The sequence below is a fragment of the Polypterus senegalus genome, chromosome 8, assembly GCF_016835505.1.
Source record: "Polypterus senegalus isolate Bchr_013 chromosome 8, ASM1683550v1, whole genome shotgun sequence".
Classification (NCBI taxonomy): domain Eukaryota; kingdom Metazoa; phylum Chordata; class Cladistia; order Polypteriformes; family Polypteridae; genus Polypterus; species Polypterus senegalus.
Window position 1 is genome coordinate 165,771,967 of NC_053161.1, and position 18,168 is coordinate 165,790,134.

Sequence of the window (18,168 nt, forward strand, 5' to 3'; positions counted from 1 at the left end):
GAGGCAGAAACAATCTCTAGATGGGGCATCAGCTCATTTCAAGGTAAATACAATCACTCACATACACTAGCAGCATTTCAGTGTCACCAAATCTGCATATCTTTGGAAGGAAACCAGAGCTCACTGTGGAAACCTACCAGGAAAAGATGCAAACTCCAGGCAGGGCACACCAGTGACGTGACTCTCTGCGAGAAAGCAGTGCTACCGCTCTGCCACTGTGTCACCACCATGTGTGTAATTATTAACTGTATTCATTATTTAAACGAAATTAAGGATTTATCTGTAAATGTAACATACATACTTTAATGCATTTCATAATGAAAGTGATATCAACTATAAATCTAAGGATTCTAAACGTGCAGAAAGTTGGAATATCATACATACAATGTGTTCTGTGTAGTGATCTATTGCTGTTTGCCACTGTTGTCAGGTCAGGAGGAAGCCCCAGAAAATAAATAAATAGATCTTTATTGTCATTGTCACTTTTACAAAGGAACAATGAAATTGAAGGTGCAGTTGACTCAGTGTCAGGCATAAGAGTTAAAAAGACAAGAAGAGAGAAAATAGTAGAAGACCGAATAGTAATAAAGACGGCACAGAAGACGGTTTGTGAGACTTAAAATGTATCGTGTCATTACGGTCGGGAATATGCGACGCTTGAATATAAAAGCACCACAAATGCATTTGTATGTCGGCATTTTGCTTCACCACATTGAACCATTCATCAAACATCGAAGCGCGCACTTCGGTCTTACTAGGATCCACAGAGAGGCTTTCAGTCACATGTAGATAGTAAACCGAGACTCTGACGTCAAGTTCTGACTTCTATCACACTGCGCCCCCCCGACTTTTTGCTGGTACTGCAATACCCGTACACGTTGCGTTAATTTCTGAGGACCTGCTCAAATGAACGCTGGGAACACGTGGAAGCGTTCGAGGAGATTCTGGTCCACTGTCCTGCGTCTCAGGAGGAAGAAGCAGTGCAGTGTCAACACCGTATATGGTGGGGATGGTGCGCTGCTGACCTCGACTCGGGACGCTGTGGGTCGGTGGGGGGAGTACTTCGAAGACCTCCTCAATCCCACTAACATGCCTTCCAATGAGGAAGCAGAGCCTGGGGACTCTGAGGTGGGCTCTCCCATCACTGGGACCGAAGTCACCGAGGTGGTCAAAAAACTCCTTGGTGGCAGGGCCCCGGGTGTGGATGAGATACGCCCGGAGTTCCTCAAGGCTCTGGATGTTGTAGGACTGTCTTGGCTGACACGTCTCTGCAACATCGCATGGACATCGGGGACAGTGCCTCTGGATTGGCAGACGGGGTGGTGGTCCCCTCTTTAAAAGGGGACCGGAGGGGTGTTCCAACTACAGAGGGATCACACTCCTCAGCCTCCCTGGAAAAGTCTATTCGGGGGTTCTGGAGAGGAGGGTCCGTCGGATAGTCGAACCTCGGATTCAGGAGGAACAGTGTGGTTTTCGTCCTGGTCGTGGAACAGTGGACCAGCTCTACACCATTAGCAGAGTCCTGGAGGGTGCATGGGAGTTTGCCCAACCAGTCTACATGTGTTTTGTGGACTTGGAAAAGGCATTCGACCATGTCCCTCGGGAATCCTGTGGGGAGTGCTCCGGGAGTATGAGGTACTGGAACCCCTGATAAGGGCTGTTCGGTCCCTGTGCAACTGGTGTCAGACTTGGTCCACATTGCCGGCAGTAAGTTGAGCCCATTTCCAGTGAGAGTTAGACTCCGCCAGGGCTGCCCTTTGTCACCGATTCTGTTCATAACTTTTATGGACAGAATTCTAGCGCAGCCAGGGTGTTGAGGGGGTCCGGTTTGGTGGACTCAGGATTTGGTCACTCCTTTTTGCAGATGATGCTGTCCTGTTTGCTTCATCAGGCCGTGATCTTCAGCTCTCTGGATCGGTTTGCAGCTGAGTGTGAAGCGGCTGGGATGAGAATCAGCACCTCCAAATCCGAGACCATGGTCCTCAGCCGGAAAAGGGTGGAGTGCCCCCTCAGGGTTGGGGGAGAGATCCTGCCCCAAGTGGAGGAGTTCAAGTATCTCAGGGTCTTGTTCACGAGTGAGGGAAGAATGGACCGTGAGATTGACAGGCGGATCGGTGCGGCATCCGCAGTGATGCGGGCTCTGCATCGGTCTGTCGTGGTGAAAAAGGAGCTGAGCCATAAGGCAAAGCTCTCGATTTACCAGTCCATCTACCCTCCTACCCTAACCTATGGTAAGAGCTATGGGTAGTGACCGAAAGAACGAGATCGCGAATACAAGCGGCTGAAATGAGTTTCCTCCGCAGGGTGTCTGGGCTTTCCCTTAAAGATAGGGTGAGAAGCTCAGTCATCCGGGATGGGCTCAGAGTAGAGCCGCTACTCCTCCGCATCGAGAGGAGTCAGATGCGGTGGCTCGGACATCTGATCAGGATGCATCCTGGACGCCTCCCTGGTGAGGTGTTCCGGGCACGTCCAACCAGGAGGAGGCCCCGGGGAAGACACAGGACACGCTGGAGGGACTATGTCTCCCGGCTGGCCTGGGAACGCCTTGGGATTCTCCCGGAAGAGCTGGAAGAAGTGGCCGGGGAGAGGGAAGTCTGGGCCTCTCTGCTTAAGCTGCTGCCCCCGTGACCCAACCTCGGATAAGCGGAAGAGGATGGATGGATGGAACACGTGGAAGCCATGATGCATGTGCATACGTGTTCTGAGCGCGAAGTAGAAATGAGCCCTTAGCGTAAGAAGTGCAGACATTTGGGAAGAGCTCAAAATGGAGCAGCTGCTCACCTGCGTCAAAAGGAGCCAGTTAAGCTGACCCCGCCATCTAATTAGGATGCCCCTCTGGGATGGTGTTTCGAGCTTGTCCAACAGGGGGGAGGCCTCGGGGCAGACACAGAACAAGCTGGAGAGATTATATCTCTCAATTTGCCTGGAAACACTTCGGAGGAGTTGGTAGAGAAAAGGGACATTTAGGTATATTTGCTTAGACTGCTGACCCTGTGACGTGGCAGAAAATGGATGAATGGAAGATATGGCTTCCTAGAAGTATACACTCATTTACAAAGACATATAGATTACTAGATAGACAGAATGCACTGATTAAATAACTCGACTACACCGACAAGACTGTGATGCCACCAAAACAAAGAATTAAGTATTGTAAATCTATTATTTGAAGCAGTGTTTCCCAACCTCGGTCCTGTGGCTGCAGGCTTTTGTTCCAACCAGCTTCTGTTTTTAACTGGACTGCTGGGTTAATTAAGTAATGTGTTATTTCCCAAGTTCTGTGTTTTGGGAACAATATAGAAATGACAAAACAAATTTTGGTGTGTATATATATATATATATATATATATATATATATATATATATATATATACACATACATATACACACACCGATACCAAGCAGTTATATGGGAATAATGTATTGCTTTCTTTTTAACAATATTTTCACCTTAATTTTCATTCTACTTTTCTAGGTGTTCTAATTAATCCATTATTTACTAATCAGTAGGTCTGATGCTAAAGTAATTGCAGCCTTTGATTATTCAGTGTTGTTTGCCAGAGTATCCGGTCTGCTCATTTTTAATTGTCATTAATAAGATAAAACGAAGAGGAAAAACTGCACAAAGAAAGGGCAAAATATAATGAAATCAACAAAAGAGAGTTAAGCATTTAGAATCTATAGCAAAAGCAGAAATATTTCTAAATGTCTTATTCTATATGACATGACTCGCGAAAATACTCCTATTGTTTCATATCAAAGCGCTATTTCGCGTGAAGTTGCTTCCTTCTCGAGCTCAAGGTATTCGGCAATCCCCAGAAGACACTTACTGGAGGGGTTTCCGGCACCGAATGAGTACGAAACGGCCGGTGTGTAGCAGAAATAGGAATCGACAACGTGAACTACATTGAGCCATAGAAAAAGGTGAATGAATAGCAAGTCACTCGAGCAGGAACCGAACTGCGTTAACACTGACTAAAGTGATTAGAAAATCTCGCACGTATAAAGTGACAGTCTCGAATTCGGATCACTTACTTCTGTCTTTGGGTATTACGACAAAACCGACTCACTCCACGTAAACAGAACACGGGCTTTTGTATACAACTCAAATTTACGGACAAGTTTTCGTCGCACTTGATGACGTACTTAGAGTGCGGTGCCATGTGACGTCACTGAATGCGACAAACAGTGAAGTCGGCGTTTGGTCGTCTGTCGCTTGTGTGCAGCAATCTTAAGCAGATAGCTGAGAAAGTCGGTTTTCAAAAGTATTGTAGCGTGCCAGCTAGGTTGAAGCCTTTTTTTGAGTGACAGTTAGGTTCGATTGAGGGAGTACAGCACGGAAGACTGACAGCGGGGTATTGATTGAAGCGGTAAGGGGGCGGGCATGACCCGGGATGGGAGGAGGGGGTGCTAAAAAGGGTGTGTTTGGGGTTACGAGGTCGGCGTTCTTTTTCTTGATTGTTCAAGTAAAAACTTTTGTGAGACTTTACTATATCTGTCAGTTTGTCTGTTTTTTGTTTTACTTTTTCTCTTTTCGAGCCTGGCGCGGAAGCCGTTGCAGTATCACATTATTTAGAGACAGAAGGTGATCTGCGCTGAGGAGCGCGGATCGCAACAGCTGCATTGTGACTGGAGTTTGAATGTAGCAGGTAAATCAGACGAGGAGGGTGATGATGGGATGGAATGTAAATAATCTAGTAGTTGGTGGGGGAAAAAGAGCTGCGAGGACATGTGATGTATTTAAAGTGATGATTTCTTTTCTAAATAGTACAGATAAGAATGGACAAAGGCAATTTACAAAGAAACTGGACAAGTAAAATCGGCAACGTGCCACAGTAACGAGAGAGCATTGATACAGTGTGTTAATAAAAAGGAAAGAGCAAATATTACACTGTAATAAATTGCCAGCATTTCACAGGAGTTAACTGTAATGTGTCACAACAAAATACTGTAATGAAAAATGTATTTTGTAATCACAGCAGACTAAGTCATTCTTCATCATAAAACAGCAAATTACTGTGAAAAATTGTGTTTGAACAGGTCCGCGCTGCATTGTTCGATTTCACTTATTTGTGAGGTAGGATGAGATTTAAATACGAAATCCCGACTACTGGGGCACAGACGGTAACTTGCTTGATCTCGTACAAACATTTGAAAGTTATCAATCACACAAAGAACCAGAGGCACAAAGAATAAGTTACCATATAGCGAGGTAGACAGGAGGATGACTTCAGGGTCCTTCAAAATTCACCTTCATGTACATTTTGGGGAAAATAAGAAATACATTAATTGTATATTTTCACAGTGAAAGATCTATAGAGCATTAGAACAATCTGGACAAGAACAGGCCATTCAGCCCAAGAAAGCTTGCCAGTCCTATCCACTTATTTCTTCCAAAAAAACATCAAGTTAAATGTCATCTGTCCAAGTCCCTCTGTGATGATTTAATGGATTTGAGATTATTTGCCCGTCCACTTTGCGTTGCATCATCTTCAAACTTAGTAATGCAATAAATGATTAAGGCAATGATTTCAATAAATCATTTCACTTTGCAAGACTATTTTTGCGAATCACTGTATTGCTGTAAAGTCATAATGGCCCAGAAAACTAAATTTGCATAAAGTTAGCATATTTGCATAAGGAACGCCCCCTTTGCAGCAACATTCTAAATTGTTCCTGATAACTTTTGCACTTGTGAGAAAGAAGAACTTAAAGATGACTAGCAAATACATTTTTCTGTGTGCAGAAGGTTATTTTGTGGTAATGGATGCTCATTTATACAGTTTTTTGATAAACCAGTGAACTTGTAGTACACCCTACATTAATAACAACAGTTTATTTCTTATATAGCCCAAAAATCACACAAGAAATGCCTCAATGTACACTGTATAATCAAATGTTTACGGTGTAGGATTAAAGATTCTTAATGGAAGTAAGGTAATATGTTCAATGATTGGAGAGGCAGCAACAAGAAGCAGTGGTGTGATCTTCACATCCTCCACCTGAAGCTAAGCAAGTTCAGGCCTGGCCAGTACTTGGATTAGAGACCATCTAGAACAGGGGTGTCCAACTCCAGTCCCGGTGGGTCGCAGTGGCTGCAGGTTTTCATTCCTGCCCTTTTCCTAATCACTGACCAGTTTTCACTGCTAATGAACTCTCTTTCCATTCATTTTAATAGCCCTGTTTTTAAGGATTCAGTCCTCTGGATTTATTTGTTTCTTCATTAAATGGCAGCCAAACAGAAATGAGATGTGAAATGAGCCAGCAGATGACCAGCTAAGCTGGAATGTCAAACTCCAGCCAATTTCACTCTAACCAGTTTCTTAATGAGAAGCCAATTCTTGCTGTTAATTATTGAATATCATGACTTGCTGCTGCTCTCATTCTGCCACAACAGACTGTTAATATTGTCCTGCCATCCATGCGGCGTGGTGAAAAAACTGGTCCATGATAAAGATATCTGTCATGAAGCCATTAATAACTAACAAAACATTATTCAGAATTATTCAGCAATGCCTTTGCATTGAATTTAATGAAATAGAGGCTGCTTAACAGGTCGGTGCTCTATCTCAGAGTACGGAGAGCTTTTCGTGTGCGTCTATACACCAAGCCCGTGAGCAAACAACGACCAAAAATCCCGCGCTTTTACTGTGTATGACAACCAAGATAACTCACCACGTGTCAAAGTCACCCTGAACTTTAGAGCCGTTAAAACAACAGCCCTGAACTTTTTCTGGTCACTACACTACCTAACTCCCCCTTCTGTTGTGCTGAGTCTCTTCAGCACTGCATGGGCTTAGCTATATACTCAAAATAAGTCACTATTAAGAACTGACTAACACTAAGCCAACTTTTTTTTTTTTTAATAATACAACAAAGCCAGTTACTGGTGCTGTTGTCAACTGTTTCTTCGACTCCTCGAATGCTAGCTGCTGAGTGTCACTTCATTTGAATTTGACTTCCTTCTGCAACAGCTGGGTCATTGGACTGGCAATTTCTGCAAATGTTGGTACAAATTGCTGGTGAAAGTTGCAAAGTCCAAGAAATATCTGTAGCTCCTTGATACTTGTTGGTGTATTCCAATTTTGTACATCATGTGTGAGAGCTGGGTTAGTGGCAATGCCCTGCCCACTCACTATGTGCCCTAGTGGAAGTTCTGCCTCCTGTAGTGAAGGATTGCACACACAAACAGGTATACGGTTTTCCATCTGAACCAGCACACTACTGGAAGATATGCCCTCTGCTAAACTTGTCGGCTCCAGTACTGCTGTAACACCAGGCCTTGAATCTTCAACAGTCCCCTATGCATCAAGTTCACTACACAGCGGGACTGTTGATGTGTGCTCTAGATGTATGCAGGATACAGCATACTCTCCTCTAGCCCCTCCTGCTTTGCGAGTGGGCACTGGTTCAGCTCCAATGAAGACCTTGCCTCTTGCGTGAATGGTCATGGTTCGTGGTCCATATGAAATCTAACCCTAGATAGGGGCCTCCCATCTCCATCATACGGAAGCGTATTAGGGCCACGGTGAAAAAAAAAAGTCTAAATGTCGAGATTAAAGTCGACATGTTGACTTTATTCTCGACATTTCCACTTTATTCTCGCCATTTACGTCGAGATTAAAGTCGGCATGTTGACTTTATTCTCGACATTTCCACTTTATTCTCGCCATTTACGTCGAGATTAAAGTCGACATGTTGACTTTATTCTCGCCATTTATGTCGAGATTAAAGTCGACATTTACACTTTATTCTATTGTTTATTTTGTCAGTAGAATGTCGCAAACTAAACATCTTAAAATGAATGTTCAATTTACTAGATTTTCTCAAACCCCTTAATTAATTAATTAATGTAGCACATTAAATGCTTTATATTAAGTGTTCCCCGACCCAGTTTTTAATCTCTATGCGCGTCTTCAACTGACTTCCTCCGCACTGAGAGGCGCAGACAGCGATCGCCGCACATTGACTTCATGATGTTCCTGCTCTAAGAACATTCAGAATACTAAGAGAAATACTTGATATCTTCTTCACGATGAAATGCATTAAAGCATGTATTAAACATGGGTGGCGGGGGGCACGGTGGCGTGGCTATAGAGCTGCTCCCTTGCATTAAGGGGTCCCCAGTTGTATGTTCAGTGTAGTGCAAAGTCCCAAAAACTGGATATGAAAGCCACTGTAGACCACCAGGACCGGAGCTGGACACCCCGATGTAGGAAAAGCTTGGGTTTTTGCTGGAAGAGGTGTTGGTGATGCCAGCAGTTGGTGCTGGTGGTCTGAATGTGGATCCCACTGCCCTAGTGCAGTGACAGGAGCACTGTGCTGTAAAAAAAATGGCGTCACCCTTCCAAAGATATGTGTGGGTCTTTGTGATCATAAAAGGTCTCTGGGCATCCTTCATAAAGAGTAGTGTGTATCTCAATGTACAGGATAAAATGCCCACCACAGCCTGGTCATTCTGGCCCACTAATCATCCCCTGTCTCTAACTGGCTATCTCTCTCACCTCTTCACCACCTAATAGCTTACGTGCAGTGAGTGTACTGGTGCCTAAATGGCTGCCATCACATCATCCAGGTGGATGCTGCACATTAGCAGTGGTTGAAGTGCCTCCTCACTCACTATGAAAAGTGCTTTGAGTAGTGAGGAAGTGCTATATAAATTAAAAGAATTATTATTATTATTATTATTATTATTATTATTATTTATTATTATTATTATCATCTCTGGAGTCCCACCTTGTGTTTCATTGGAAGAACTTGCAGGTAGTTGAAAAGGTGCAAAAATACTTTTAGCTAAACAACTACAAGAATGGGGGAAAGGCAGAAAATGTGACAGTCTGTCTGCATTGCTAAATTTTTATCGGAATTGTACTCCGGTTTCATTTAGGATATGTGTAGGCTTTTCAGTCTGACAGGATGAACCGCCTCCTCTGTGGTGTCGTAAATACCAGCATGTAGGACACGTAGCCACATTCTGTAAGGGAAAACTAAGATATGCAAAAAATGCAGAATGGACCATGAATATGGGAATTATGGGAGCAATGACTTAAATGTTGCAATTGTGGGGCTGATCATAGCACCACTTATTTTACTTGTCCTATTTTGCAGAAGGCTCATGAAATCAAAAAGCAGAAAAGATCAGAAAATTTCTATATATATACAGTACGTATAAAAAGAATCCCCCCCAATTCGAAATATTCCCATATTTTTTGTTTTACAGCTTTAAATGAACACACACACAAAAATATTTCTTCCCAGCTTTACTTACGCAATGCAACCTATAACACCTAAGTGAAAGATATCACAGACAGTAGTGGTTTTTGATATGGGCGACATGGGCAGTTGCCCAGGTTGGCATCGTGGTGGGGGCAGCATCGGCAAGAAAAATTTGTTTTGCGCGCGGCCATGTTGCCCCGACATCATGCCAACGCATTTTTGGGATTACATGGGCACCGATTGGTTTTCTATTGCCCATTTGTGGAGAGTAAGGGCGCCCTCCATTTGCGAGGTGCACCTGCTGCTTACTGCTTGCCGCACAGGGAGGAGAGGAGAGGAGAGGGGCGGGGCAGCAGGGGATTCTCTGGCTGGCTGGCGTGGCATCTACTAACCAGCTCGCAAAATAAAACAAACAAACAAACAAACAAACACAAAAGCACCAGACATTATGATAAAGACTTATAATTTGCACCAAAGTGTTTTCTGAATTCTCTCACACCCATATATGCGGGAAGTGAACGCGAGGGTCCTCGGTGCGCCTGCTTGCTGCTGCTGCTGTGCTGAAGTCTCACACACAACCTGTCGAAAGGGGAGGGGGGCGGGTTGCTTCCAAATAAAACACATTTCATTCATAATATTGTCAATCCAAGCCCATTATGTCACAATTAATTTTTCCTGGGTTGTGCGAAATCGCAGAAATCGTTAGATGGGCGCTCCTTGCGCGAGCAGCATAGAGCAGAGTACAGCAAACAGGAAGAATAAATTCTCCTGTGTGAAGCTGACTCCTGCTCAATGCCTGTGCTCTCTCTATTCTTTATCATAGGTTAGTAAATTCGCCATAATTGAAGTGCACATTACAGGCTTTAAAACGGTAAAATCGTCAATGAGATTTTGAACATGTTGATAAAATAATTTGAGTTAGTAAGAGTTTTTTTGTATGGATATATGTTTGCGTGCTAACTTACTAATGCAAATGATTCGCATAGTGGAGAGTGGTAGGCGGGGAAAGTTAACCCGAAATAATAAGCTGACTGCAGCTTAGAGAGAAAAGGTTTATGTAGTTGTTAGTGACCTGGTGAGCTGATGACTGGAGATGGTACTAAAGTGAAAATTCCTTTACACTATAACGAAATATTTTGGTGCTGTATAAATGTAAAATTTGATTTTGTCTCTGTTAGACATTACATTTCCAATAGTTTGTTTTATTGCACTGATTTTGTTCAGTATTAAAATGCTGGGGGGGCGCCAGAGGGGGTGTTCGGCCAGGGCACCAAACAAGCTAGGACCACCCCTGATCACAGCTACAGTTCAGAAAAATTACAAAAAATCAAAAGACATACTGAGATTAATAAAGGATCACACGACCCCCGTGTCAGTGTCATTTTGTTGAACGCCCTTTTGCTTTAATAACAGCCTTGAGTCTGTTGGGATACTTCTCTATCAGCTTGGCACATCTAGACTGAGCCCACTCAGCATTTGCCCACTTTTCTTTACAGTTTAAGTGTTCAAGTTCGGTCAAATTGGATGGTGAGCGTTGGTGGACTGCTATCTTCAAATCTTTCCATAAATTTTCAATGGGATTTAGGTCTGGGCTCTGACTGGGCCACACCAGGACATTCATTTTTTTCTCCTTCGGCCTGCTTGGGTTTAAGCACTTTGAGCTACATTTTTTGTATGAAAATGTGCTATATAAATAAATGTTGTTGTAATACTGGCATCTATACCAACTGTGAAAGGAGAATCAAGGAACAGAATAAGGGTTCTTGGACCTCTGGGCACTCCACCTAATTACTTCATCAAGAATAGATAGTGGGTAACAAATCAAACAAAAAACAAAGAAACTGGCTCCACTATCCAGTATTTTACCATTTTGGCTTGTAAAGTGTGCTTCCGAGACAAGGTCTGTCTATTTGTCGGTCTTGATCGAAATGTGTTTTTCTTTTCATTAATGAATCCTAATAAATAGTGAAGCAATTTTCTGTCAAACAGTGGGCTGACCCTATAATTGTTTTGTTTTATTGTTGTAACTGAAAATGTATGCTAATAATTATACATAAAAAAAAAAAAATTCAAACAGCAATTATTTATTTTCGATTTACCCAGACTTTTTAGTTTGTCAAGGACTTTTAGGGGTAGAGCATTAGGGTTGAGCTACCAGCATGATGAGCTGATAGGCCAATAGTGAGACCAAAAGGATTCAACTGCCACTTGGTGTAGCCTCAGGGGCTATAGTACTAAAAATGCATGGTGGCTTTAGAGTAAACTGAGGTAGTGCTGTATAAAAATATTAAAATGTTTTTAGATCTTAATGTAGAAGTGTTTATATAATTAAATCATACTCTTTTAACAGTGAGAAGCAGCAGCTTCTATTAACTACAGCACCAGCATGGATGTAGAAGAGAAGATGTGTGAGGCTGGTATAAGTAACATGGAGTTAATGACTTAAGTATTAAGGAGGAGGACTGTGAATGGGAGTCTGTAACCCAGCCACAGGTGATGCACAAACCAGTGTGTTTCTTTGTGCCAGTCCCAAGCCCAGATAAACGAATAGAGTTACGTCAGGAAGTGCATCCGGTGTAAAATTTTGCCAGATTAATATGCGGACAACAATACAGATTTCCATACCAGATCGGTCGAGCCCTGGGTTAGCAACATCCACCACCAGTACTGTTAGCCAACAGGGTGCTGGCGGAAATTTGGCTACTGTTGGTCGAAGAAGAAGAAGAAGAAGAGGGGAAGAAGTGTCCGGAGGCAGGAGAGGAGGAAGGTAAAGAGGGTGGAACTGAGGGTAGGAACTTTGAATGTTGGCAGTATGACTGGTAAGGGGAGAGAGTCAGCAGATATGATGGAGAGAAGGGGGGTTGATATATTGTGCGTGCAAGAGACTAAATAGAAGAGGAGTAAGGCCAGGTGGATTAGAGGTGGATTCAAATTATTCTATCATGGTGTGGATGGGAGGAGAAATGGAGTAGGGGTTATTCTGAAGGAACAGTATGTCAAGAGTGTTTCGGAGGTGAAAAGAGTTTCAGACAGAGTAATGATTATGAAGCTGGAAATTGGAGGTGTGATGATGAATGTTTTTAGTGCATATGCCCTGCAAGTTGGGTGTGCAATGGGTGAAAAAGAAGATTTCTGGAGTGAATTGGATGAAGTGATGAACGGTGTACCCAAGGGACAGAAAGTGGTGATTGGAGCAGATTTCAATGGACATGTTGGTTAAGGGAACAGAGGAGATGAGGAGGTGATGGGTAATTATGGTGTCAAAGAGAGGAATGAAGAAGGTCAGGTGATAGTTTGCGAAAAGAATGGGCATAGCTGTGGTGAATGCGTTAAGAAGAGGGAGGAACATAGGGTGACACACAAGAGTGGAGGAAGATGCACACAGGTAGATGCAAAAGAATCAATCTGAAGGAGATTAAAGACTGCAAAGTGGTAGCAGGGGAAAGTGTAGTTAAGCAGCATAGGATGGTGGTCTGTAGGATGATTTTGGAGATCAAGAACAGGAAGAGAGTGAGGGCAGAGCCAAGGTTCAAATGGTGGAAGTTGAAAAAGGAAGACTGCAAGGTTGAGTTTAGGGAGGAGGTGAGGCAGGCACTGGGTGGTAGTGAAGAGTTACCAGACAGCAGGAAACTACAGCAGATGTAGTAAGGGTGACAGCAAGAAGGGTGCTTGGCGTGACATCTGGACAGAGGATGGAGGAAAATTAAACTTGATGATGGAATAGGGAGGTACAGGAGAGTATACAGAGGAAGAGGATGGTAAAGAAGTGGGATAGTCAGAGAGATGTAGAAAGTAGGCAAGAGTATAAGGAGATAAGGTGCAAGGTGAAGAAAGAGGTGGCGAAGGCTAAAGAAAAGGCGTATGATGAGTTGTATGAGAGGGTGGACACTAAGCAGGGAGAAAAAGACCTGTACCGATTGGCTAAACAGACAGACAGTACTTTTGGTGTCATCTTTGATCAATCTCTTGAGTTTTGATGCATATGTTAGGTGTCTCTGTCATTGTTGTCTTTTTCATTCAATGAACTCATCCAAGTTGAGATGTGTTGTTACCAGGGCTGATTTGGAAATGCTTATACATGCTTTCATTTCATCAGGTCTGGATTATTTCAATTCCCTCTTTACCTGTCTGAGTAAAGCTGGTTTGTCTCGTCTTCAGATTGTTCAAAATGCAGTCACCAGGCTTTTAACTTGCTCGCACACATGGACCCACATCTCCCCGTTTTACATTCTCTGCATTGGATCTCAGTGGAATTTAGGGTCCAGGTCAAAATTCTGGTCCTTACTTACAGAAGTCTGCATAGTCAAACTCCCCACTCCATCATGAACCTCCTTCAGCACAGGACATGCTCTGAGATCTGCTCAGTTAGATCTCCTTACAGTTCCTTGTACCAGATTAAATACATGTGGGGATTGCACGTTTCAGGCCATTGCCCAAAGGTTATGGAACAGCCTTCCACAGACCTCGAGATCAGCAGAATCGCTTGAACTGTTTTAAGTGTCAACTTAGCATGCATCTGTTGGGTAGCTTTGCCATCTATGGGTGTCTTTAAAGTTGTCCTTGTTTTGTATGTTGCTTTGATATTTAAATTTATTCTATGTTTTATTGTTCAGCACTTTGTGACTTTAGTCTCCGATAGGTGTTTTGTAAATAAACTAATTATTTTTTACTTAATTTACATTGACTAGCTTTGCTGAATGTCTAAGACAGGTTAAAATCTCAAGTAATCAATGCAGACCTCAGCATATTCAGCATTAACATTTGCAGTGCATCATCTACTAGAGTGTATTTTGTTATGCTTGTGGTAATAAAATGCATGTCATTTTTCTTTCCAACAGGTGGCACATGAAACATTGGCACTGCTTTTACAAATCCCATACCAAATTGAACATAACTAAGACACAGCAGCCAGAATGACACACAGACAAGTGTCCTTTTATTAAGGTGGAGATTCACATAATACTTTTATTTATTTATTTCTCTGTGAGATATGGGCACTTTTCTTGACTGTAGACAGAAAATGTTCACAGTGATTTATTATGATCTGTAACTTTTCCAATCAAAGGTACATGGGCTCAGCTACATCTCACTGGAAAGCTCAAAAATACTTTAAATGCTCTGGTCTAATGTAACGTTAGCATAAGTCTTATTTTTCTCTTTTTCAGGGACCAATGCCATTTTACAGATTGCATTTCTTACTACCTTTGGGGTACTAGGGTGTTGTACTGGGTTAGCCATTATGAATGTAGTGAAAAGTCAAGCAAAATGACACCTTTTATTGGCTAACTAAAACAATTATATATATTATATGTAAACTTTTGAGGCAACTCATCTTGCTTACATATTGTAATCGTTTTAGTTAGCCAATAAAAGGTGTCATTTTGCTTCACTTTTCATTACTACCTTTGGTTAATTAAGGTAAAAAAAGATCTGAAGGAAAAGAGCATGAGTGGTGAGGATTGAGCTGTTTGGAAAAGGTTGATCAAACAAATCGACCAAACACACACACACACAAAAGTGGGAAAAGATAAAGAGGAAGAGGAAGAAGAAAAAGAAGACTACCTTTCGCTAGTAAAAAAAACAACAACAAAAAAACTCAAAAATAATAAAGAGCTTGGTCTGACATGCATTTTTTGATGCTGAACTACATACAGTGTATCAATACTATTCGTGTATATGGAAAACTGTCCTGTTACATGGTTGTTATGGTGTATAAAATCTGCACGTTTTTCTCTATATTTTCATTATATTTTGCTCAATCCCAACAAGATGAATTCAGATGCAGGACACTTTTATAGGCATTGTAACATCAAATGCATATTCTCTTCCCTTATACCTCACTTTTATAACAGTTGTTCACAACATAATGCTAAATTGGTTTACAGCCTGGAAAAGGAAGACATGCCAGTAGGTACTAGGCAACATCAAAAAAAACGTTATTATTTGGGAAAGATGGATTAAAGAGATTGAGCAAAATTCATCCATCATATTAACACCCAGCCAATGAGGTGCATGCAACAATCATGTATTGTGAAACCCCCAGAATGAAATTTTATAATAAATATGCCTTGTCTGAAAGACACATCAGAAGAGAAATGGTGATGATAGAACAGCGACGTCAAAAGAAAACATATGTGTGACCAATTTTCATCCGATTGTCAGTAAACAGCATTTTCATGAACACCAACTGCTACATCAAACGCTGCTTTGGGACATTCATCCTTGACATCACTAATTCATTTCAGTAATCTTTTTTAAGACTCTTTATCCAGACTTTACTATCGATCTTATTTTCTATTATTTATTATTGTCTTATATATAAACGTCTATACGTGGAAGTGTGTATGTGTCTGTCCGGCCTGGAAGTGAGAGGTGGAGTTGGAGTAAGGGTTCCGCCTCCGAGGAAACAGAAAACTCATTTAGCCGCTAATAACACAAGTGAGACCAGCATGTCATCAAAAACGAAACCTCAGAAGAAAGACAAAGCTGCTTAGCCGCTAACATCAGCAAACCTACTCTTCCTGCCGCCACTAATGCACAAGCCATGTGAGCACATAGGCAAGACAAACCCTCCTAGGAGAGAGAGTAGTTCCTTTCAATTACCCGACATATCTACATTTCAGTTTGTTTTCTGATGATTTCAATAGCTTCTAGGACCCCGGGCTTTTTACAGCACAGGCTTACACAGCTAGTTTTCTTTAATAAATATTCACTTGTTTTAATCTTTCTATACTTTGTTGTTATATGCAGAATGATTGAAGCAATAAAGTATTTTTTTATGAGCACCTGGAGCAGCCAGAGGTTTGCCATACACTCTGTGCTGTGAGGTTTATTAAGGCTAAGGGTTAGAGCTCTACCGAATAGTAGGGAACGGTACGTAAAGTAAGACATCTTTGATTGATAAATATAGTATAATTAAAGATGTTGAGCCTTTGTATGTTTGAATATGTTCCTAGTATTTAGGCCTGAGATATCTTTAAGATATCAACATTGTATGTTGTTTGTGCCGATAATAAGTAAGTCTCTTGAAGTGCTAAGAGAGTGACAAGTTGTATTATTCTTATAACATTTGTGTGGTTTAAAGTGCTAGAAGTTAACCAGCTGTGTGTGTATGTGTCTCATTTATGGGGCACTGTTGTGGTTAGTGTCTGTGTGTAATTGTGTGTTATTATTAGGGTGCGGGAGTAGACCAATCCAATAACGAACCTGACAAGTGTAAGGGGTAGACAGACGATAGCTCAGTTGTCCTCTTCATTCAAGCTATTTTCAAGTCTCAAAAAAGGGGTGCTTTGGAGGTGTAATTTTTTTTTTTACTTAATATTTAACAAAATACTGTTTACCTGCTTTCAAACCAAAAAAATATAGATTACTCTGAAAAAATAGAAAAAAAAAAGGCACTAGCCTGACCGAACATAAACTCGAGCTAAGATCAGAATGATGTACCCTCACTCAACCTCCTGAACAAGAAGCAGTCTCTGAGCCCATGGTGCTAGTGAAAACAACTGTTCTCAACAATCATAAACAATGTAAATTAAAAAGGAAAAAAAAAATGTTTACACATTGTGGTAATCCTGTTTGAAAGTTGCAGGGAAACTAACTTACCTGCTTTATGTGGTGGTTGGTGAGATAGACACTTGTAGTCAAAACCTGTGCAAGAATGTATTTATGGTACCAGCTACCAGTGAACAATGTGGATGTCTCAGCTGTGATTGATAGCGGAGCAACAGGAACTTTAATTAGTAAACAGTTGTCATAGACATTAGGCCCAATTCCAGTTCCGCTGACATTTAAACCAAAGCTGTTATCAGTTGATGGAGAGCCGATAGGAAACGGATTACTGGAATATACTACAACATTACCAGTGCAGTTACAAATTGGATTATTCCATTATGAAATTCTCAGTATCTTAGTTGATCAATCCCAAATTTGACAACTGCTTACCATGCTTACAGACACGTGATCTCATTAGAAACTGGTAGTAAAAAAGAAATTACAAACTGGGGTAGTGGCTGCAAACACAATCACCTGCATGTGAATTTACAGACACCTCTTCTTTGCTCTAAAGTTAAGTTCCTTCTTAATGAATATTTAGAGTGCCAAGATACCTTTGGTCAAAATTCAGCTCTAGTATCAACACCACAAAGGGAGCAGGACTGCTCCACTCAAGTGTTACCCAATGGTACACTTCCTAAACCAAAGACATGTGCTTTTAATAAGCCTGAATGTAAAGCAATGAAGGGCCTACTGCTGCTACAGCTTTTAAAAGTGAATATGATCATCATCACCCTTGGCCTTTAGAATGCAAAGCTTTAATTAAGGTTATATGGAAGAAGAAAAAAAAACAACAACAAACCTCCTGCAAATGATTTGCCAATAAATGATATTCAGTACTGGTGCCTACCTTATAATCCACCACTTACCTTTAATGATCTGAAAGACATAAATAATAAACCCTGGACTCTTCTTTCACTCCAGATTGTCCACCTTTTGTCCTCTCCAGGATTATTCAGCGACAGTTCTGTCTGTCTGAAGCACCTGATTCAGGAACACCAAAGATTTTTTGGACTCTGTCACCAAATAGAAAATTGTTCCCTAAATAAAACTGTAAGATTCACTATCCTAGTGCCATTTAGAGAACTGAACCAATAAGAACAAGCAAACCAAAGGATTTGACCAGAGTGGAGTATACTTTATTTTGACTTTCAGAAACCATTTGATAAAGTCTTGGATTAGAGGCCGAGCATCAAACTAAAAGTGGATGTTCAGGGTATTGTGGGTAGATGGGTGCAGAATTGGCTCAGACACATGAAGCTGTGGGAGATAATGTGAGGAACCTAACCTGAAATTTGTGATGCTAAGACTGGTGTCCCTTAGGTGTCACTTCTAGGGTTGTTACTATTTTTAATATATTATATTATATATATATATATATATATATATATACACATACAC

General features: G+C 41.6%; 1 protein-coding gene across 1 annotated transcript in view; it reads right to left on the reverse strand.

The window, feature by feature from the left end:
- LOC120533261 (gastrula zinc finger protein XlCGF26.1-like) overlaps nt 1-4,183 on the reverse strand; it is a 41,307-nt gene extending 37,124 nt beyond the window's left edge. Inside the window, exon 1 of the mRNA XM_039760064.1 lies at nt 4,036-4,183. Coding sequence (XP_039615998.1) covers nt 4,036-4,163 — 128 coding nt within the window. The 5' untranslated portion in view covers nt 4,164-4,183. The remainder of the gene's footprint in view (nt 1-4,035) is intronic.
- Between the last annotated feature and the right edge of the window lie 13,985 nt (nt 4,184-18,168).